At 61.1% G+C, this 18,330-nt stretch overlaps 7 protein-coding genes across 7 annotated transcripts; 3 read left to right on the top strand and 4 right to left on the bottom strand.

Moving 5' to 3' along the window:
- Positions 1-812: 812 nt before the first annotated feature.
- A1Q1_06629 (glycine dehydrogenase (decarboxylating)) lies at positions 813-2,032 on the bottom strand (the record flags this gene model as incomplete). Its single annotated transcript, XM_014327678.1, has 3 exons — positions 813-1,036; positions 1,500-1,646; positions 1,933-2,032. The coding sequence occupies 3 exons, from the start codon at positions 2,030-2,032 to the stop codon at positions 813-815; spliced, it is 471 nt and encodes a 156-aa protein (XP_014183153.1).
- Positions 2,033-2,684: 652 nt separating this feature from the next.
- A1Q1_06628 (uncharacterized protein) lies at positions 2,685-3,765 on the top strand (the record flags this gene model as incomplete). The annotated part of the gene is made up of 4 exons (XM_014327677.1): positions 2,685-2,877; positions 2,931-3,199; positions 3,243-3,531; positions 3,590-3,765. The coding sequence occupies 4 exons, from the start codon at positions 2,685-2,687 to the stop codon at positions 3,763-3,765; spliced, it is 927 nt and encodes a 308-aa protein (XP_014183152.1).
- A 148-nt stretch (positions 3,766-3,913) lies between these two features.
- A1Q1_06627 (uncharacterized protein) lies at positions 3,914-4,969 on the bottom strand (the record flags this gene model as incomplete). The annotated part of the gene is made up of 1 exon (XM_014327676.1): positions 3,914-4,969. The coding sequence occupies one exon, from the start codon at positions 4,967-4,969 to the stop codon at positions 3,914-3,916; it is 1,056 nt and encodes a 351-aa protein (XP_014183151.1).
- A 1,367-nt stretch (positions 4,970-6,336) lies between these two features.
- On the top strand, positions 6,337-8,476 carry A1Q1_06626 (uncharacterized protein; the record flags this gene model as incomplete). Its single annotated transcript, XM_014327675.1, has 2 exons — positions 6,337-6,764; positions 7,162-8,476. 2 exons carry the CDS (start codon positions 6,337-6,339, stop codon positions 8,474-8,476), a joined length of 1,743 nt encoding a protein of 580 aa, XP_014183150.1.
- A 341-nt stretch (positions 8,477-8,817) lies between these two features.
- A1Q1_06625 (alpha glucosidase) lies at positions 8,818-11,677 on the bottom strand (the record flags this gene model as incomplete). The annotated part of the gene is made up of 2 exons (XM_014327674.1): positions 8,818-10,916; positions 10,954-11,677. 2 exons carry the CDS (start codon positions 11,675-11,677, stop codon positions 8,818-8,820), a joined length of 2,823 nt encoding a protein of 940 aa, XP_014183149.1.
- A 298-nt stretch (positions 11,678-11,975) lies between these two features.
- Positions 11,976-14,184, top strand: A1Q1_06624 (late endosome to vacuole transport-related protein; the record flags this gene model as incomplete). Its single annotated transcript, XM_014327673.1, has 6 exons — positions 11,976-12,102; positions 12,227-12,321; positions 12,447-12,574; positions 12,618-12,792; positions 12,847-12,916; positions 13,049-14,184. 6 exons carry the CDS (start codon positions 11,976-11,978, stop codon positions 14,182-14,184), a joined length of 1,731 nt encoding a protein of 576 aa, XP_014183148.1.
- Positions 14,185-14,326: 142 nt separating this feature from the next.
- On the bottom strand, positions 14,327-17,980 carry A1Q1_06623 (bromodomain and PHD finger-containing protein 3; the record flags this gene model as incomplete). The annotated part of the gene is made up of 6 exons (XM_014327672.1): positions 14,327-14,739; positions 14,785-16,042; positions 16,116-16,260; positions 16,316-16,953; positions 17,045-17,572; positions 17,627-17,980. The coding sequence occupies 6 exons, from the start codon at positions 17,978-17,980 to the stop codon at positions 14,327-14,329; spliced, it is 3,336 nt and encodes a 1,111-aa protein (XP_014183147.1).
- Between the last annotated feature and the right edge of the window lie 350 nt (positions 17,981-18,330).

Here is an 18,330-nt window from a genome sequence, read left to right as displayed (position 1 = left end):
GTAAGAGACGGGCGTGCGAGAGCTCGGATCTGGGACGGGCCGCCTCCGACCTCTCTCCTCTTGAAGACATCGACGAAATGGCCCCCGGTACCCCGGTGCCGGATACTATGGGAGAACTCTGCGTCTCTCTCTGTGCGGGACTCTTTGCCGACGGCCTTCTCGCTCCTCCATCTTCTTCAGCTTTCGAGGAGACAGTAGAATTCCAGGAGAGACAAGCAAGCAGCGAGAGACAAGCGAGAGACAAGCGTGAGACACCGAGAGTGTCGAGCGCGGCCTCGGGACGGTCCGTGGTGGCCGGTCAGTCCGTATGCCGTAACAATTCTCTGGAGACCTGTGCTACACCAAGGAGACGAGGAGAATGTCGAGTACGCCTCACGCCTTGGCCCAAGAATGAACGGGAATGGCCGTCCAGGATTCAGTCTCTGGACTGGCCCTCAGGCTGTTGGCCACAGGCTGTTGGCCTCAGGCTGTTCAGAACCGGGATCGGCGGCGTGACGGGGGCCAAGACAGGAGCCAGAACTTCCTGCTTGCCTGCTGGCTTGGAAGGACAGATTAGTGTGTGTGAAGCAAATCAGTGAGCAGAGAGGATAACAGAGTACGGATAAATGCCAAGGTTGAACTTCATAGGAATTCCCACTTTTAATCTTCTTACATCGTCCGCTCTCCGCTCCCCTTCGCAGATAGAACATGCAGGTACGGTCATGGCACGAAACAAAGACCCTCCGGAGCTCCGAGGCGGCCCGTTATGCCAACACTTCCTGTTGGCACATCGGTCTCACCTCGGACCCCTCGGGCCCTCGGCTCGGAACCACTTACTGGCCCTCGCAGTGCGACTTGTACTGCGACTCGTCCATGAGCGAGAGGAACTGCGAGTTCTCGTCGGTCTGGATCTTGGCGAGCCAGCCGTCCTTCTCGGGCGACTTGTTCAGGAGCGACGGCTGGTCGCCGAGCGCCTCGTTGATCTCGACAATCTTGCCCGACAGCGGGGCGTAGATGTCCGACGCGGCCTTGACCGACTCGACGGCGCCGATGGCCTCTGGTTGTCAGCGAGCGAACAGCGAGCGGAGCGAGCTGTGAGGGAGCGCGGAATAGGTGAGGGTGGCAGCAAGAAAGGGCGGTGATGCCATTCCGAGGCTGGCCAGAGGCTGGCGCAGTCCGACAACCGCGATCCTCATATGCGTGCCGTGGGCTTGGAGCTCGATAGATCGGTGAGCCTGGACCTCCCGACACGCACAAAAGGCACCGCGACCAGGTTGATAAGCCGCTCGGACCGCCGCGTTTGTTCTGATAAGAAACTTTCGCGGCCGTCGCGTCCTGGCCTGTATCGGCGTTCGCAGCAATGCCCCTCGGCGCATCCAGAACGTTACTGGCCCACCCGAGATTTTGATCACCGAACACCTCGGTGAGGACTCGTCACCGATCTGTCGCCTACCGTCTGTCCTTCCGCTCGCGCTCAACATGCCCAAATAGCCATACAGGCTGTCTGCGCTACTACTCACCGCCAGTCTCGATCTCGGTGCCCTCAGTGGGGAGCTCGACGAAGACAACGTCGCCGAGGGCCTTCTGGGCGTAGTCGGTGATGCCGACGGTCGCGACCTTGGAGTCGGTGTCGTACGAGACCCACTCGTGGTCCTCAGTGTAGCGGACTGTATGATCCGAGCGAAGGTATCATTGCAGATAGTCGCGGCGTTTATTCCGGTGGGGGGTGCATTAGCCGCCGGTTGCGCCGGGAGTGTCGGAGAATAGCAGTGCCGACGAATCGAGCATGTCCGAAGTCGTTAGAACACCGCAAGACACAGCCGACAGCAGTGAGCCAGAAGCAGACCAAGTTGCGTAACGATTGATCCAAACGTGGAGACAGACAGACAGAAGTCAGAGTAAGAAGCAGAGCCAATGTCAGTTCCGATCCGAAGGCTGATTCAAGCGACGCACCAGAGTGGAAGCGGAGGCCGAGGGGGCGGGCGACGGGGGCCATGCGCGGGGCCATGCGGGTGGCAGCGACGGCGGGGCGGAAAGCACGGAGGGCGAGCATTGTGGTGCTGGGCGTTGAGGGAGAGAGGTGGGCGTTAGTTGTTGATGGGGGGAAAGAGAAGGAACGAGTGGAAAGTTATGGGCTCGACGGTGTACGCGCGGGGGTGGTGGGAGCTGGACTCTGTGTGGACAGCCGGCCGGTCCTGGTCCCCGGTAGTGGTCGGTTCGGTGTGTCGTTGTATCCAACACTGGGCAGCGGACCTATGACGTTTTGGAAATACGCCCGGGATCGTTGGAAAAATCGCGTCACCGTACAGTGCACTTTCCAAATGCTGTCCTAAACAGACAAATAGGAAGCCGCCGAATACGCCTTTAGTAGACGCTGATTACCGTTCACGACCCCTGCCATCTGGCTTTATCGAGGAAGTTATGCGCGACCCCATTGGACACAGATCACCCCACCACCCGACTCACTCTCCGATCTCCCACCTCCACTTTTATCGCTCTCCGAGACGCGTGGAATGTGCGCGAGATACGCATGGCATTTGATGCCGTCCTCCCAACGACGGGGTCGCCACCGACCTCCGCCTAGATCATGACGCGTTCGAGACGGCACCGAGACTCGACGCTGACGCTGATGCAGCTGTTGTTGTCTTCCTTTTGAGCTGCAACTCGGTCTTCCCTCTACTTCTCGCCACTTCCACTTAGGCAAAATGAGCGATCAGCAACAGCCTGTTGCCCCTGCCTCGCCAGCTGCGCCGGCAGCTCTCGCTCAGACGAGCTCGCCGCCAACTCAGACAGCCCAGACCGCTCAGTCAGCACCGACCCCGCAGCAGCAGGCGGGACTGAGTGACACCTCAGCCGGAACGCAAGTCTTCTCCGCGCCAACAGAGACAACAGGACCTGGTGGGTGTATCTTGCAGCTACCTGCGAGGAACGATTAGCTAACATATGTGCAGAAGCCGTGCCCGATTCCTTCTTCGAGCCGACACTGCAGGATGTGCAGGCGCACCATGCTTCGGTCGTGGCGCGCAGCAAGCGTCTAAACGAGGCTCCCCTCCTGACAGCGAAGCACCGCGATGCTGACGTTGCGGCTCGTGACGCGAAGAAGGCGGAGAAGTGGCCGAACGTGAGCTCAGATGGCTATTCTCAGCTGACAACAGACGACGATTCGCATAAAGTTCTCAGATGGAACGCAGATTCAGAGCACTTTCCCTTCGTCTTCTGCGTGAGCTCTTCCGCTCTGGAACGTAGCTGACATCAGCATTCAGCCGGTGTACGCTTTCGTGCGTGAGAGTCTCGGAGCCGACGTCAAGGAGCAGCCCTTTACGCTGTACCAGCCTCCGCGGACCATGTTCCCCGAGAAGCCCGTCCCGCAGCCGCCGCAGAAGAAGCACATCAACCCGGCGATGAAGGCGCGTGTGATTGCGCCGGCGAACTATGGCCCGCAGCGGGGGCTCAGCACGCAGGGCGGGACGGGAGGGAACGAGAGTCTGTCCCAGCTCGGGCTTGTGCCGCAGAGCGTGCTGCTCGTGAAGTGGGATGACACGGAGATGAACTGTAAGTTTGAAACGGGGTACAGCTAAATAGTTCTGCTCGCGAAGCTGACGACAATCAGCGTCCACTTACGCCGCGCCACTGAACGATGAGCTCAAGGCGAGGATGAAGCCCCTGCCCGCACCCGTGACTAAGGAGGCCGAGCCGCCCAAGGGAGATCCGATCAAGCAGATGCAGACGGGAGAGAAGAAGATGCCCAAGTGGCTGCAGAAGGGGTTGATGAAGAAGAAGACGTAAGGGTGTTTGACCGAAGCGACTTTGGCGACTGGGGCCCCTAGCCGTCTGGGCTGCAGCTTCGAATCGCTGGGTTCATGTTACAGCAGAGTGCGTGCCGTGTGCAGACAGCAGTATAGAGATGAATGTATACATAGAGAGTCTAACGGGTTTAACGATGCAGGGTATAGTAGATAACGACTCCCCTCTCCTCCTCGAGGCCCATGCCCTCGTCCTCGTGCCTCTTCCACTCTCCACAGTCATAAATGACCTCCTCCATCTTCTCCATCACGAGTCCCCTCTCCTCAGCCAACTTTCTGAAGCGATCATGCGGTCCGCGGCCCGTATGCAATCCAGCGGCGAGATGTGCGACGCCCTCCTTGGCGAGCAGGGCCAGGATCGAGTCGAGCAGGATGCCGTGCGTCTCCGTGCTCCAGAGCGTGTCGGCGAGTAACAGGGAGTAGCCCTGGGGGGAGAAGGAAAGGAGCTCGTCCGTGGGCGTGCCCCACGAGTGCCCCCTCACGATGACGGGGGAGGAGGCAGCGGCGACGTTGCGGGCAATGTTGGCGACGACAGTCTCATCGTCATAGTCCGTGCACACGACAACCTCCCCGTGCTCCCCATCATCTCCCTCCCCTCCCTGTCTGGCGACTCCGTCCGCCTTCCGCCTCAGTCCCGTGACGACAGACGGAAGCCCGGCCCCAGCCCCGAGCTCGAGTACACTACCCTCTGGTTGAATGGCACCAAGGGCGATCTTATCGGCAAGATATACGGCTGCGAGCCAGAGATGCTGGGCTTGCAGCTTGCTGAACACTGAGGCTGGCGGAGAGGCCGTCCATACGTCAACTGGTCCGAGGCCAGAGGTTGGGGGAGGCGTGTAGACGTGTGGTTTACCGCGGGAGGAGCTGAAGCCGATGGGAGGTACGTTGAAGAGCGAGGACAGGCCCGAGTCGAAGATGTCCAGGTCGTCGTCGTCTTCCTCCTGCTCAACGGCTCCGTCCCGCGGATCGGCGCCGGGGGGAGGGGTGGTAGAGGTGAAAGGCATCGAATGTCCGGCGGAGGTGGAGGCTGAGGCTGCAGAGGAGGCCGCGAGTGGAGGCCGCTCGGCCTGCTCCGTCATTGCAGAAGGTTGGGAGTAATCGGTCTCCTTGCCCGAAAATGTCTTGGCGTGAGCCCGCTGGCGATGACTCGATGCGGTATCCTCGTTTTTGGTGGTGCGGGGTACCATTATACTCCAAGGTCGATTCCCAGGCAATTCGAAGTGGTGATGTAAATGTAGTGGGTGATAGCGACCTGCTGGCCTTGCACCAAGTGCAGCAGCGCTCAGTCCTCAGAACGCGCGTGCAGGTGGGAGATCTCGGAGCCAGAAATTTCAATGATATCCACGTGCCAGTCTGGCCCACTAGCGCGAAATGACGCAACCCGCCCAACTTGGCCCTTAGCTTCACCACGGTAACGGTAAGCTACTGAGCGGAGGGACGAGGAACGAGGAACGGGGTCATGTGCTGCTTGATGCTCATGTATGACGACGAGACTCTGGAACGTGCCTCCTCCTCTCTTACATGAGCATGCTACAGTGATGGGAAACTAGCGGCGGCGGGGACGATGCCGGTGCTAGCGGAGATGACGAAGAGAGAGGAAGCGCGATTGGCCGAGTCACGCCGAGCAACTCAAGGGACTAGAAGACTCGGCCCGATCAGCAGTCGCCGCATTGTCGGCTGTGGACTGGGTTTGGCGTGTGTTAGCGCCCATTCCTGTGGTCGTAACGACCTAACCCAGGAGCATACAACGTGCTCGCACGCACAACGCCGAGGTGATGCATAAGACATACGTTGTAATATGACGTTCAGGCTGCGTCGCCTGCTCGACCGCGAGTTGGAGCAACTATTGTGCTGGTACCTAGCTTGTGCGCCTGAAGCTCCGACCCCAGTAGACGGTATTGACTGCACGGGGTGAGCGACAGTCGACGGCCGACGGACAAGCGAGGGAGCGAAGTAGTGGGCCCACAAATTCCAAGCCCTTACCCAGCCCAAGACTGTACGAGGCGTAACAAGCCCTCCAAGCCCTCCAAGCCGCCCAAGCCGTGCCCGCCGTGCCGCTGCAGCCATCCGCCGCTTCAGGTTCATGTCCTTCAAAAAGTCAGCAGACGCTCCCCTCCCCGCACTCAGGTTAGCGAGGACAGCCTGCGGATCCACGGGCGATATCTCGAAACTCTAAATTGTCTTCTCGTCCTTGGAGACTAATTCATCCCCACTCGGATCGAAGCGCTACCTGAGCCCAGGTCCTAAACCCAGGTCCAGCGATCCCCGCCGCCCACCCTGAGGACACCCAGTGACGGCACTGGCCTCAGCAAGCAGCATTCGTGCATTCATCAGCCGGCTGCAAGCGCATGAGCGCACGAAAGTCTCCACAAGCCGCAAGTGATCGCTTAATATCTCCCTGCGCCCGTCCGTCGGATGGGCCCCGTACCCCCCGAACCCCCGGTCCCATCGCCGTGCGAGTATTGTTCATTCAACATCTCCACGAGCATAGGAACAGCGAGCACCACAATACCGCCGTCGACGTCGCTCACCCATCTACGAGAGTGAGGTCGGCATGCTGCTCGCGCCGACTCTTGCGGCGCTCCTCGCCCTCGCCGGCGCAGAGGCGGCCCCTACGTCATCGCAACCGCCGACACCATACACCGACTCTCCAAGCACGACCACCTCGCCGCTCCCAGTCACAACGGGGAGCACGATTGCGCTCGCCTCCCGACCACGACATAGGGACGATAGCTGGAACCCCGATCTGAGGCTGCTGAAATCCCACCTGGCCACAAGAAGCAAGTACGCCGGCCTGCTCGACGAAAGCGGGCGACAACAATTACGAAGAGACTGGGCACAATACGACGACCGGCGACGACAGGAGCTGCAGCGGAGAGAGCTGTGGGAGTGGAACGAGAGGAGAAGGCGGAGACGACGGAACAACGACGAGAAGGAGGCAGAGGTCGGGAACTCGGCCCCGGCGGAAGGATATCCCACTGTGTGAGTACGGCGGCGACGGGGAGCGAGCTGGGACTCGGGCTGGGGGTGCTGCAAGCAAGTGCGGCCCGGTTGCGGTCGGCATGGACGTTGGTTGCGACGAGCTACGCATGCTATGGCGAGCTACGTACCGCGGTGACCGGGGTACCGGGGGCCGGATTGTCGGTGCCATCGGCAGCGACCGCAGCACCGTGCGCAGCAAGCGCCTCACACAGGATCCGCAGGATTAGCGGCCCACATGTCCTTTCGGGGTCTGTGGAAGGGGGGCGGTCACCGCCCTTCTACCAGTGTAACCTGTGTGGCTTGGAATGCGCCCCACGCTCGCTTCCATTGCACTCCAATCAAAGGCAGTCACGCTGCACCCCTGCATCCTTCTGCATCAGACTTTGCTAACAGACAGCCTCGCCAACTGGAAAGCGGACCGGATCTACTCCCTCCCCGTCCTGATCGGGACGCCGGCACAGCAATTCGCCGTCACTATCGACACTGGGTCGGCGGCTCTATGGGTATACGGGAGTGCGTGCAACAGCTCCCTCTGCGCCGAGGCTGGCGGGTATGACGCCGCGCTATCGAGCTCGGCGGGACAGCCTGAGGGCGACATGGAGATCAAGTACGGCCAGGGCTCAACGCTGGGCCACTGGATCACCGACACGGTCAGTCTAGGCGGGTGGGCGATAACGGGGTTCGAGTTCGGCTTCGCGCACGCCGTGCACGACCAGCCGTGGGACGGCACCGACACGTCTGGGATCCTCGGCCTGAGTTGGGGGATGAAGGGGTGGGCGGCGCCGTTCTGGCAAACCCTGGCCGTGCAGGGCGCATTCGCCGATCCGCGGTTCGGACTCTACCTCGCGCGCGAAAGAGATACTAGGGAAAGCTCTATCGACGGACATCCCTCCCATGAGGAGGTCGGGGGGAGTTTGACCCTGGGCGGCGTCGACGGCCAGGTCATCGATGGCGACATCACGTACCTCGACGTGAAACAGACGCACGACGCGATCACCTTCTGGCGCATCGCGTGCGACGGGTACAGCATCAACGGCCACTCCGAGCCTGCCCCGGTCGACGCAATCATCGACAGCGGGACGAGCTTCATCTATCTCCCGGCCGAGGACCATAAGCGCTTCTGGTCGCTTGTGCCGGGCTCCCAATCCATGCCTTTGGACGAGTACGGCGCCAACTGGGCGCGCTACTTTGCGTTTCCCTGTCAGAACGCGAGCGTGATCCAGTCCTTGGAGCTCGCATTCAAGTTCGCAGGAAAGGAGTGGAAAATCCAGCCCACCGACCTCATCTACCAGCCGATTCAGCAGGGCAGTCTGGACGGATTCTGCATCGGCGCCGTGCTTGATGGAACGGGCATCGTGGACAATTTCGACGGCGCATGGCTCGTCGGAGACGCGTTCCTCAAGAACGTCTACAGCGTGTATACATACGACCCGCCCCGCGTCGGATTCGCCAAGATCAAGTCGGACTTTGATCTCAGGATCGAGGGCATGGACTGGGTCGACCGTACGCCTGGACACAACAAGACGCTGTCCCCGCCGCCGGTGGGCATCAACCAACAAACGCCCACCAGTGTCATCACCGTGCCCGCCGCCAGGACTGATGGACCTGCTAAGAACAGGATTTTCAATGGCGCAGAGAAGGGAAGAGGAGGAGGAGGAGCGAGCGCGTGGCTCGCTGGAACAATTGCTTTTATAATCTCGGCTATCGTATAACCTCCCTCAATCTTGTCCACGACCATCTCACACGGAATCACCTATCAATCTTGTCACTATATCATTCAGTTGTAGCAGTATCCATTCAGCACAGTTTTATGTCATTCCTTGCATTCTCGCCGCCGTATGTCTTGCAGAGCGGACGAAGCTCCCACATTCCCACATCCTCACCTCCCCACCGATCACTGCGGGGCTCGCCCACTCGGCTCCGAACCTCCACTATCAGTTGCAGACCGGAGCTGGACTGAGACTCGAGCGCATATCATTGCAGTTTCGTGAGGTAACATTTGATTCTACAGTTCACTTTCTAAGTGTTCTACTTGGCTTGCAACGCTTGCCGCTTAGGCAATCACGATCTCCCACTCATCGACAATCTTGACCGGCGGGTTCTTGATCGTGATAGTGCCAGCCTTGCCGCCCTGGGGCTTCTCGTACGCGAACTGGACCTCCTCGCCCGCGATCTTGACAGACTTGGGCGCCTTCTTGGCTCCGAGAATGATCACGCGCTCGACGCCGACATGGGCAATCTTCTTGGCCCACGCATTGTCCTTCCTCCACTCGCCCTTGTGGCGCGAGGAGAGAACGCCCTTCTCGTAGGTGTACTGAGCGTGGACGATTTCACCCTCCTGCCACGCGAAGGTCTCGCCGTCGTCGCTGTACAGCTCGCCCTTGGCCGTGCCGTCACGCCCGATAGCGACCGTCAGCGTGTACGGGTCCTGCCACATGAGGGGAGAGGAGCGGCGCACACGCTCGCGAGTGGGGAAGATGTGCCCTCCCTGGATGAGGAGGGGGAAGCGGTCGATCGGCGTGGCGATCGTGACGTTGCGCGGCTTGCTCGAGGCAGGGTAAACAGTGTGCGTGAAGTAGTCGTAGTACGGCTCGTTGTCGGCGAGGTACACGCTCGTCTCCGTCGCGCCCTCCGTGACGACGGGTTTGAAGAGCAGACCACTCTGGCCGACATAGTACTGGTCGTCGATCGCGAAGCCCTTGGTATCGGTCGGGTGGTAAGCGTACTGCGGCCAGATGACGGGGTGGCCCTTGGTCGCCGCGTCGTGGAAGGCGTTGTACCACAGAGGCAGCATCTGATACCGCAGCCTGAGGACGTCGCGGAGCTGCGACTTGACAGGCTCCGGGAACAGGTACGGCTCGCGGCGCTTCGTGTCAATGTGGGCGTGCGCGCGGAAGAAGGGCATGAACGCGCCCGCCTGGTACCAGCGCGTCAGGATCTCGGTAGACGGGTTGCCGAAGAAGCCGCCGACGTCGGAGCCCACGAACGAGATGCCCGCGACTGAGTTGGAGAGGAAGACGGCCGCCTCGCCGGCGAGGTGCGCCCACGTGCCGAGGTTGTCGCCGATCCAGACCGCACCGTAGCGCTGCGAGCCCGCGAAGAAGGAGCGAGACAGCACGAAAGGACGCTTGGGCGTCGACTCGCGCACAGTGATGGCCGCCTGGGTCTGGTTGTGGAACATCATGCCGTTCAGGTTGTGCAGGTCACGGTGCTCCCAGCCGCCGACGTGGCGGTTGTCCTTGGGCATGGTGATCTCGGGGCCGTCAAAGACGGACGGCTCGTTCATGTCGTTCCAGATGTAGAGAGCGGGTGTCGAGTCGGTCCAGACAGGGAAGGAGAACATGCGCGTCCACCACTCCCAGCTCTTGGGGTTGAAGAAGTCGACCCAGACACTGGAGCCGGGCCAGCACCAGCCGTCAAAGTTCTCACCATCCGCGCGCTTGATCAGGACGTCGAGTCCCTTGGCGTCAGAGTAGATACGGAACGAGTCTTCCCGCTTGATGTGCGGGTCCACGATCGCGACCATCTTGCGGCCCTTGGATGCCACGTCGTCGAGCATCTTGGGCGGGTCGGGGAACGAAGCCTTGTTCCAGTCAAAGTAGCGGTGGTGGGGCGCGTACTCGATGTCCAGCCAGGTAACGTCCAGAGGCATGTCAGCCTTGTCGAACTCGTCCTGGACCTCGATCACCTCGTCCTGAGTATTGTAGTTCCAGCGGCACTGGTGGTACGCCGTCGCCCAGTGGGGAGGCAGAGCCGCGGGGCCGGTGAGGGAGGCGTACTGCTCGAACAGGTCGACGGGACGGGGACCAGGCAGAATCAGGAAGTCAACGATACCACTCTCAGACACCCAGTGAGTGCGCACGCCGTCCTTGTCGTGCGCAACGTCGACCCAGGTTTCGGACGCGACGAGGTTAAGAACACCGACAGTCGAGTGCTTGCTGTGCGCGTGGATCAGGGGCACGGCGCCGTAAAGCGCCATGGGCGAATCGGCCTCGTACTCGAAGATGTCGACGTTCCAAAGACGATAAGGCTCCTTGTAGTACGAGTCCTCGCCGACGGTGGAAGGCAGCGAGAGCGGCGATGCGTGCTCCGGCAGGCCGAAGACGTGCTCGACGCCGGGGAAGGTGAAGTCGACCGAGAGGCCCTCAGGACCTGGCTGTCAGCTATCACAACCAAACCTGTAGCTCACCCTTGGGCTTCGAGTCGGTCCACTTGCGCCAGGTCTCCTTGAACATGTCCTTGTCGTCGGTCTCGAACCAGGAGCGGTCGATCTCGTCTCCATTTTGGAAGACGACCTGCTCCTCGCCCTCCTCCACCTTGACATCCTCACCACCCTCGGCAGGCTTCTCCACCTGCTTGCGGTAGTGCTCGACGTGGAAGAGGGAGCGCTCGTTGAAGACGACCTGGGGCTTGCCGTTGCGCTTCATCGTGATCTGCAGGGGCTTGTGGACAATGTCAAGCTCGAGCTCCTTGTCCTTGCCGTACTTGATCGTGGTAATGTCGGCCTCGTTCTTGACGTCGGCGCCGTCCTTGGCGATGCGGGGCTCTCCCTGGAACACCCACTTGGCCGTCTCATTGTACCGCTGCAGGCCGGAGGGCGAGTTGACCTCGTCCGCACGCACACGGACGATGCCCTCCTCGAGGAGGTCAACACGCATCTCAAAATTCACATCGGGGTACAGCGCCGAGTGCAGCGGAAAGGTCCATGAGTACCCGTCGGTGTCGGGGGTACGCTTCGGGTCGGAGACGGAGTAGGGCGAGGTAAAGTCGGGCTTGGCGGCCTGCTTGTCGGCGATGGCGCGGAGACGGCGGCAGAACGAAGTCTGGTGGCACTCCTTGAAGTCCTCGCGCTTGACGGCGTGGACCGTCAGCGCGCAGAAAAAAGCGAGAAACGTCGCGAGCAGCAACCGCATGGTGGAGTAGCTACTGCCTGCTGAGTCTTTTGCGAGAAGTCTGCAAGTTCAAGAAGATCGCCACGCTTCTCCGTGACGTGTGGGCTTGGAGGTGACTCAGGGCAGCACGCGGCAAGGCACGGCAACGGTGACCTGCTACGGTGAGGAGCGCGGAAGCAAATCGGGCCGGCTACGAGTGGAGATCGGAGGGTCACCGATAGAAGTGACGATGACGCAGCGAGACAAGCTCTGGCCGCAACTGATAACAATCCTTGGTTCCCGTCACTCGTCACTGCATTGTCCACCAGTTGTCGCCACCATGTCTGGCCCTTTAGACGACATCACCATTCCGACAAACCCGCCGCCAGAGCTCAAGTCTCGATGCGCTGACTTTCTGAAACGAGCGGCGGAAACTCGCAAGGCGGAGCCTGTCATCTCATATTGGTGTGAGTACGGCGGCACGGCGGATGGTGCAGTGGCACCGATCGGTCCACATAGACGGCAGCGTTTGAATGCTGGACGACACACATTCTGCAGCTCTGCTGAACCTGTGCTCATAGCTAACCTCAGGCACCCTCGCTGCCGCTGAGTCCGCGCTCGAGCTGAAGGACCGGTCGAGCGAGGGCACAAAGTTCCTTCTCTCGTTGATGGACACGCTGGAGGCGGTGAGTTTTGATGTGGCGCAGCGGCACTGCAGTCACGCACTCCACTCCGTTGTCTGTGGCGCACAGTCGCGCTGTGTGTAGAGCCTTCGTTGCAGCTTTCTTGATTCAGTCATAGCTAACCGCAGATGAAAGCAGCTCTTGCCGACAACGAGGCCGTTACGAGCGCGGCTGCGGGCGCAGCGTATGTCGAGAACTTTGCCCTGCGCGTGTTCATGAACGCGGACAATATGGACCGAGCGGGGAAGTGGGACAAGTGAGTGTCTTGACACCGAGCGTAGCGAGGGGCGACGATGTAGAGGTAGAGGTCGCCCCGCTTATCTCTCTATACGCCGGCACACTCAGGTCGCTTTGTTAGCTTGGACACTGTTGAGCCTACGAGCTGACGCCAGATCGGTGATCCGCGCATTCCTCGCCGCGAGCCACTTCTTCGGCGTGCTCAAGAGCTGTAACGGTGGAGTCCTGCTGGAGGAGGTGAGCTGAAATCGCGGTCTCGCAAACTAACGCCAGATCGAGGAGAAGCAACAGTACGCGCGATGGAAGGCTGCGGACCTGGCGAAGGCGCTGCGAGAGGGCAGGGAGCCAGTGCATGGACCTCGTGAGTACCACTTTCGCGGGGCGAGGGCGTCTCGCTCTGCCGTTGTGGAGCGATGGGCGGATCGTCGAAGTGCGACACGACAATCGGCGGCAGAATCGCGAGCTGTGATCGGCGAGAACTAGCTGACAACAGCTGTTCCCGAGGAACCCCTCGTCGACCCCGACCTCCCCTCCGCGCCCATCGATGCGGCAGACGCAGCGGCTCTGGGTCTCCCCTCGGTGCCCTCCGAAGGCTCGCCGGGCCGGCGCGCCAATGCGCCGCCTTCAGTCGAAATCCCCCAGGACACTAGCGACACCGGCAACTGGTCCACGGTAGCGACACCAGGCGTCGACGGCCCGGAGTCCAGCCTCCCCTCGATCCCCTCGCATTCGCCCTCAGGTTCGCTCTCAACACCCGTTGTCTCGCCCCCCGTTCCACCAAAGGACCTCCCATCCCCTCCCTCCATGAACACGCGCAAGGCCTCAGCGGGCAGTACGGGCAGCACGGGCAGTGGGGATGCCGGAACGCCGAAGCCAAGCAGCCCAAGGACAAGCAGTCCGAAGACGAGTCCGAAGAAGGACGCGAAGCCGCGCAGCAGCTCCATGTCGCGATCGCAATCTGGTGGTTCTGAGAGGGAAAAGAAGAATGTCCGCTTCATGGGACCTGACGGCGCGCCGCTGTCCCCCGGCGGGGAGATGGACGGGGACGAGAAGAGGTTTGACGAGCCGTCCGCCCCGCCGCCGAGCGAGGTTGGTGCCGCGCCGGCCGCGACGGCGCCGCCACAGTCGCCCCCGACGCCGACATCGGCGCGGTCGCCCGTCAGGTCTCCGGCTAAGTCGCCTGTGAGCTCGCCACAGGCCCCCCCGCCCGCCATACCCGGTGCCCTGGCGTCAATGCCGCCGCCCTTCAACGGCATGCCCGCCCCCTCGTCTCTCCCGGGCATCGGCGCTGCGCCAAGCCTGGCTGCGGCCGGCGCGCTGGGCGGAACGGGCGTGCTGGGCGGCAGCTACACGCCTCCCCCGACGCACCCTGCCCCTTCCACACATACTCACGCCCCCGCTCCTGCGCCTCCAGCTCCTTCTGCTCCTACTGCTCCTGCTCCCATTTCAGCTCCCATTTTAGCTCCAGCCCCAGTGCAGGCGTACTCGACAGGTCCCCCGCGCAAGTTGAACAGGAAAGAGACGGAGCAGGTACAGAAACATGCGCGCTGGGCCATCTCCGCGCTCGAGTTTGACGATCCCGAGACGGCCAAGAAGGAGCTGATCAAGGCGCTTGAGATGCTCGGATAGCCGCCCGGCGCCGAGCGCCGCGAGGCGCGTACGTGAGGGGAGTGCAAGTCGCGAGGCGCGTAAGGAGTGAGGAGTTAGTTGGTGTAGACTATTATGCATGTCACGATATATTCTAGGGTTACAATGGACTCTACCGCTCGTGTTACACTGAGACCTGCTTCTCGCTCTTCGCCTCCGCCTCCTTCTCCTTATCCCCCGAGCTCTCTGTCCGCGTCGGGTCCTGCGCCTCCATGGCCTTCTGATATGCTGCCTTACAGCTCGCCTTCAAGTGGCTCGACTTGAAGCCCTTGTTCCGGCTCCTCTCCTTGCCCGCGAGGTACATCTTGTCGATCTCGTCATCTTGCCCCAGAGCTTCGATGCGCTCGGGATGCATCCATCCCCAGGACCCTTGTTTGTCGTGGAACCGGACCAGCCACGCACGGCCCGATTTGGTCTCTTCGGCTTCTAAGGCCAACACGGAGGGGGGAACGATGGAGGGGTCGGCGCGGGGGTCGATCACGACACCGGGGAAGTAGGGGTAGGATGTCACTTTGGCCCAGACTGATGTCAGCTTCTCTTAGACCACATCAAAGCATGGGGTCGAACGTAAAGTACACTTACCCTGTGTACCCGGTGGATACGGGTCGGAACCGTCTGCAGGCAAAGCAGGCTTCGGTGCCACGAGACTCTTCCTCCGGTCCTTAGCCGGGGTGGACTCTGCCGTACTCCCTTCTTGCCCCGCGGGCGTCTTGGGCGTGATCGGGTCGTTCTTAGTGTCCCCGTCGGCGTCGGCGTCGACGTCCATCGACTCATCCTTTGTCGCCTTCTCCGGGACAGGCGTGGCATCCTTCTCAGGCTTGGACTTCGAGGGCTGCTCGACAGCCGTCTTGTCGGACGCAGCGTCGTCCGCTTCGCCATCGGCATCAGCAGGAGGCGGGGATAAGCTCGATCTGGGGAAGTAGGGCGTGACGGCGGAATCGGGGACGGGCGTGAGCTCCTCGTCCTCGCCCTCGGCGTCCACGTCCTCTTCCTCAGCCTTCTCCTCCTCCTTCTCAGGCGCAGGTTCTGCACCCTTGCGCTTCTTAGACGCAGGTGCATCGTTGGGTGTACTCGTGCGCTGGCGTTTATTCCTCTCGCTGGCGCCAGAGACACTCGATGCAGCACGGGAGGTGGACCTCTTTGGTGGCGGCGGGACCGTGACTGGGGCCGGCCGGCGGCGCTTTGAACCCTCGGGTAAGATCCAGCCGACGTTGAAGCGCTCGTACTCGTCCTTTGAGTCTAAGCTCTCTGCAATCAGATCCAGATTCTTCTCGGCCTGACGCCTCTCCCGCTCCGACATGGCCGGTACTGAGGTGACGCCTACGACACCGGGCTGTGATCGGCGAGACGTCTCGGACGTCTCTTCTGAGGCTTTGCGTCGTCCCGTTGTAGGTGGCGGAGACTCGGGAATTGTCGCAGCGGCGGCGGCACGGGACACTCGAGTAGAGCCACCGCCCATACTCAGTCGTTCCTTGTATCTCTCCTCGGCCTGCTCGAACTTTTTGTTGCGCTCGGCGGCAGACATTGTCTTCCGCTTCTTGGGAGAAGGGGGCGGAGGCGGCTCCTTCTCGACCTCGAAAGCGAAGATCGAGCGCAGCATGTCGCGCCCCTCCTCTCGGCCTGTCTCGGAGAGATCGGGGGCGAGCATGGTCTGCAGCCGTGCGAGCGACGTCTCGAGGTCGCCCACCTCCTCCGGCGTTGGTCCCCATTCACCCTCCTCAGGCGCTGGCGGCATGAGCTGCCCCGCGGCGGGGATGGAGTTCAGCGCGTCAAGGAGCGGCGCCGCGTTCTTCTTGATTCGCGAGGCCGTACGGTGGAACGACGTCTCGGACTTGTTGTACTGCATCGCATTGTCGAGCACGAGGTAGATGTCTCGCTGAGAGTTAGCTCCCCATGCTGCGACCCTGACTCACCTTGAAATCCGCCACGTTCAAATACTTGACGCTCTTGAGCTTTGCATCAATTTGCGTCCAGCTCATCGGCTCCTTGATCACGTCGTAGTAATCTGGCGCCTCCTCCAGCGTCACGGGTTGGAGGAAGAACTCGCCACGGTCCATTCTGTTGGTCAGCTCTGAGTCCGGGACAACAAGCTTACGCGACAATCTGGTCAAACGTGCTCCGCAGCGTCTCGTAGTGCGGGAAAATAAACGAGTCGACAACCTCTTTGATGACCTGCGCTTGGCGGAGTTTCTCCTTCTCGCGCTTGCGCACAAGCTCGGCCAGCATGCGCACCTTCTCGAGGTCGTTGCGAAGCATGCCGAGGAACTCGAGATTCTTCGCTTTCTCCGCGTCCGTCTGCTCCTTGCTCTCTGTCGTCGCCGTCCATGGCTCGAGGTGTAGGCGCTTCAGCAACGGTGCACCGCGGCGCGCCTCCCGCTTCAGGCTCCAGTATCTGCACAACCGCTCCACGAACGGTTGCTTCTTACGAATCGAAATCTTGCCTATATAGTCGAGCAGCTTGTTCACGATCATGCGCGGCACGATTGGTGGACCGGGGCGATAGGATTTAGCGTGCGCTCGCGCAGACTTGGTAGTCACTTTGCGCTTCTTGTCTGCGACGACCACCGCCTGTTCCTCCTCCTCCTTGCGGTGTTTCGGTGGCCGACCGCGCGGCCTCTTAGGCTGGCCACCGCTCGTGTTCCGGATCGAGTTCTTACGCGGCCGGCCCCGTTTCCGCGGTGGAGGCGTTACAACTTCCTCCTCTTCTTCCTCGTCCTCGAACACGTCAGACTCGGAGGTCTCGTGATACGACTCATCCTCGTCGTCATCGCCGTTTTCAATCGTACGAATGTCCCGCCAGTCAGCCTGATGTCAGCTAATCTTCGCCGAATGGCTAGCTTACCGGAAGGTGCTTCTCGCAATACGCCTTGAGCTGCCCGTCGGCACCCATGAGCTTCATGCTCATTAACAGCCCCGCTTGCCGCGCACAAGTGACGTGAAAGGCAGTGAAGCAGCTCTTGTTCTCGCACTGGATGCACGCGCCGACTCGCTCCTTACACAGCGAACAGTGGAGCTTCCACCTGCTCTTCGGGACCATGTCGACGCCCTCGACGGGCTCCATGTAGATCGCATTCCCGACACCGAGTTCTGGAATCCAGATAGCGCACAGGAGATGTGCCCAGTGACCCGTTGTCGTCTGCTTGAATGCGCCGCCCTCGTTCGGACAGAATAAACATGAGACGGGGTTCTCGGGAGAGACGGTGCACTTTCGGCACAGCCACTGGCCCTCGGGGATGTACGGCACACCGTAGCAGTCCTGGTGCACTGCCAGGTTGCAGCCGTCGCAGAAGACAATCGCGTTCGAGTTCTCGCCTTCCCCGTCGTCGCAAATCGCGCATTTCGAGTCGCCGTCCGGCATATTCGTCTCGGGCTGGGGTATCCGTTTGATCTGACGTCAGCTATCCTCCCATTCCCGCGAGCTTACCAGTGTGAACCACTCCTTCTCGAGCTTGTCCATGATAATCTCAAAGACCTCATACGACACGGGTCCGGACTGGTCCTTCTTCCTCTCGGCGTTGACCGTGTCGAGCCACTCCTGATCCTGCTCGTCCATGTCGTACTCGACCTGGGCGGCGAGCTCAGACTCTATCGGCTCGATGTATCGGATGTAGTGCTCTGGTCGCTCAAAGTCGGAGAAGTCGTTGTAGCCGTACGACCGCGCCTGCTCCGAGTGCACGCCGGCCGGCGCGAGGAGAGACTTGTCATCTGTGATCACGCGGAAGGAGACGGTCGGGATCTCGTACGTCTTCTCCCCGCTTGCGGAGGACATGGTGGACATGCTGGCCTGAAGCTAGCTTGCACGCGACGGAGACGTCGCGCGCTGTCTAGTGTGAGGGGGTTGTGTCGGACCTCGAGGCGGATGACGAAATGGCGAGGAAGGCGGCGGACATGAGCCGCGACGCTCGTCAACAACATTCGATGTGATCGAGGCCCCGCGCCGCGGTATGAGAGACTGTGCGGAAGCAGAGCCACGCAAACTTTGCATGGCTCTCACATGGCACCCTCATAGGAGCCCGCCGTCATGCTGAAACAGGAAAGAAGCGCAGGTGGGATGTGCCCTGAGGATCAAGTGGGGGAGGGGGATATGACAGGGGTCAACACGTGCTTATCTAAGGTGTGTTGTCCCTG

The sequence above is a fragment of the Trichosporon asahii genome (assembly GCF_000293215.1).
Source record: "Trichosporon asahii var. asahii CBS 2479 unplaced genomic scaffold scaffold00008, whole genome shotgun sequence".
NCBI classification, from domain to species: Eukaryota; Fungi; Basidiomycota; class Tremellomycetes; order Trichosporonales; family Trichosporonaceae; genus Trichosporon; species Trichosporon asahii.
The sequence above is the reverse complement of the archived record's forward strand: the minus strand, read 5'-3'. Positions and strand labels throughout refer to the sequence as shown.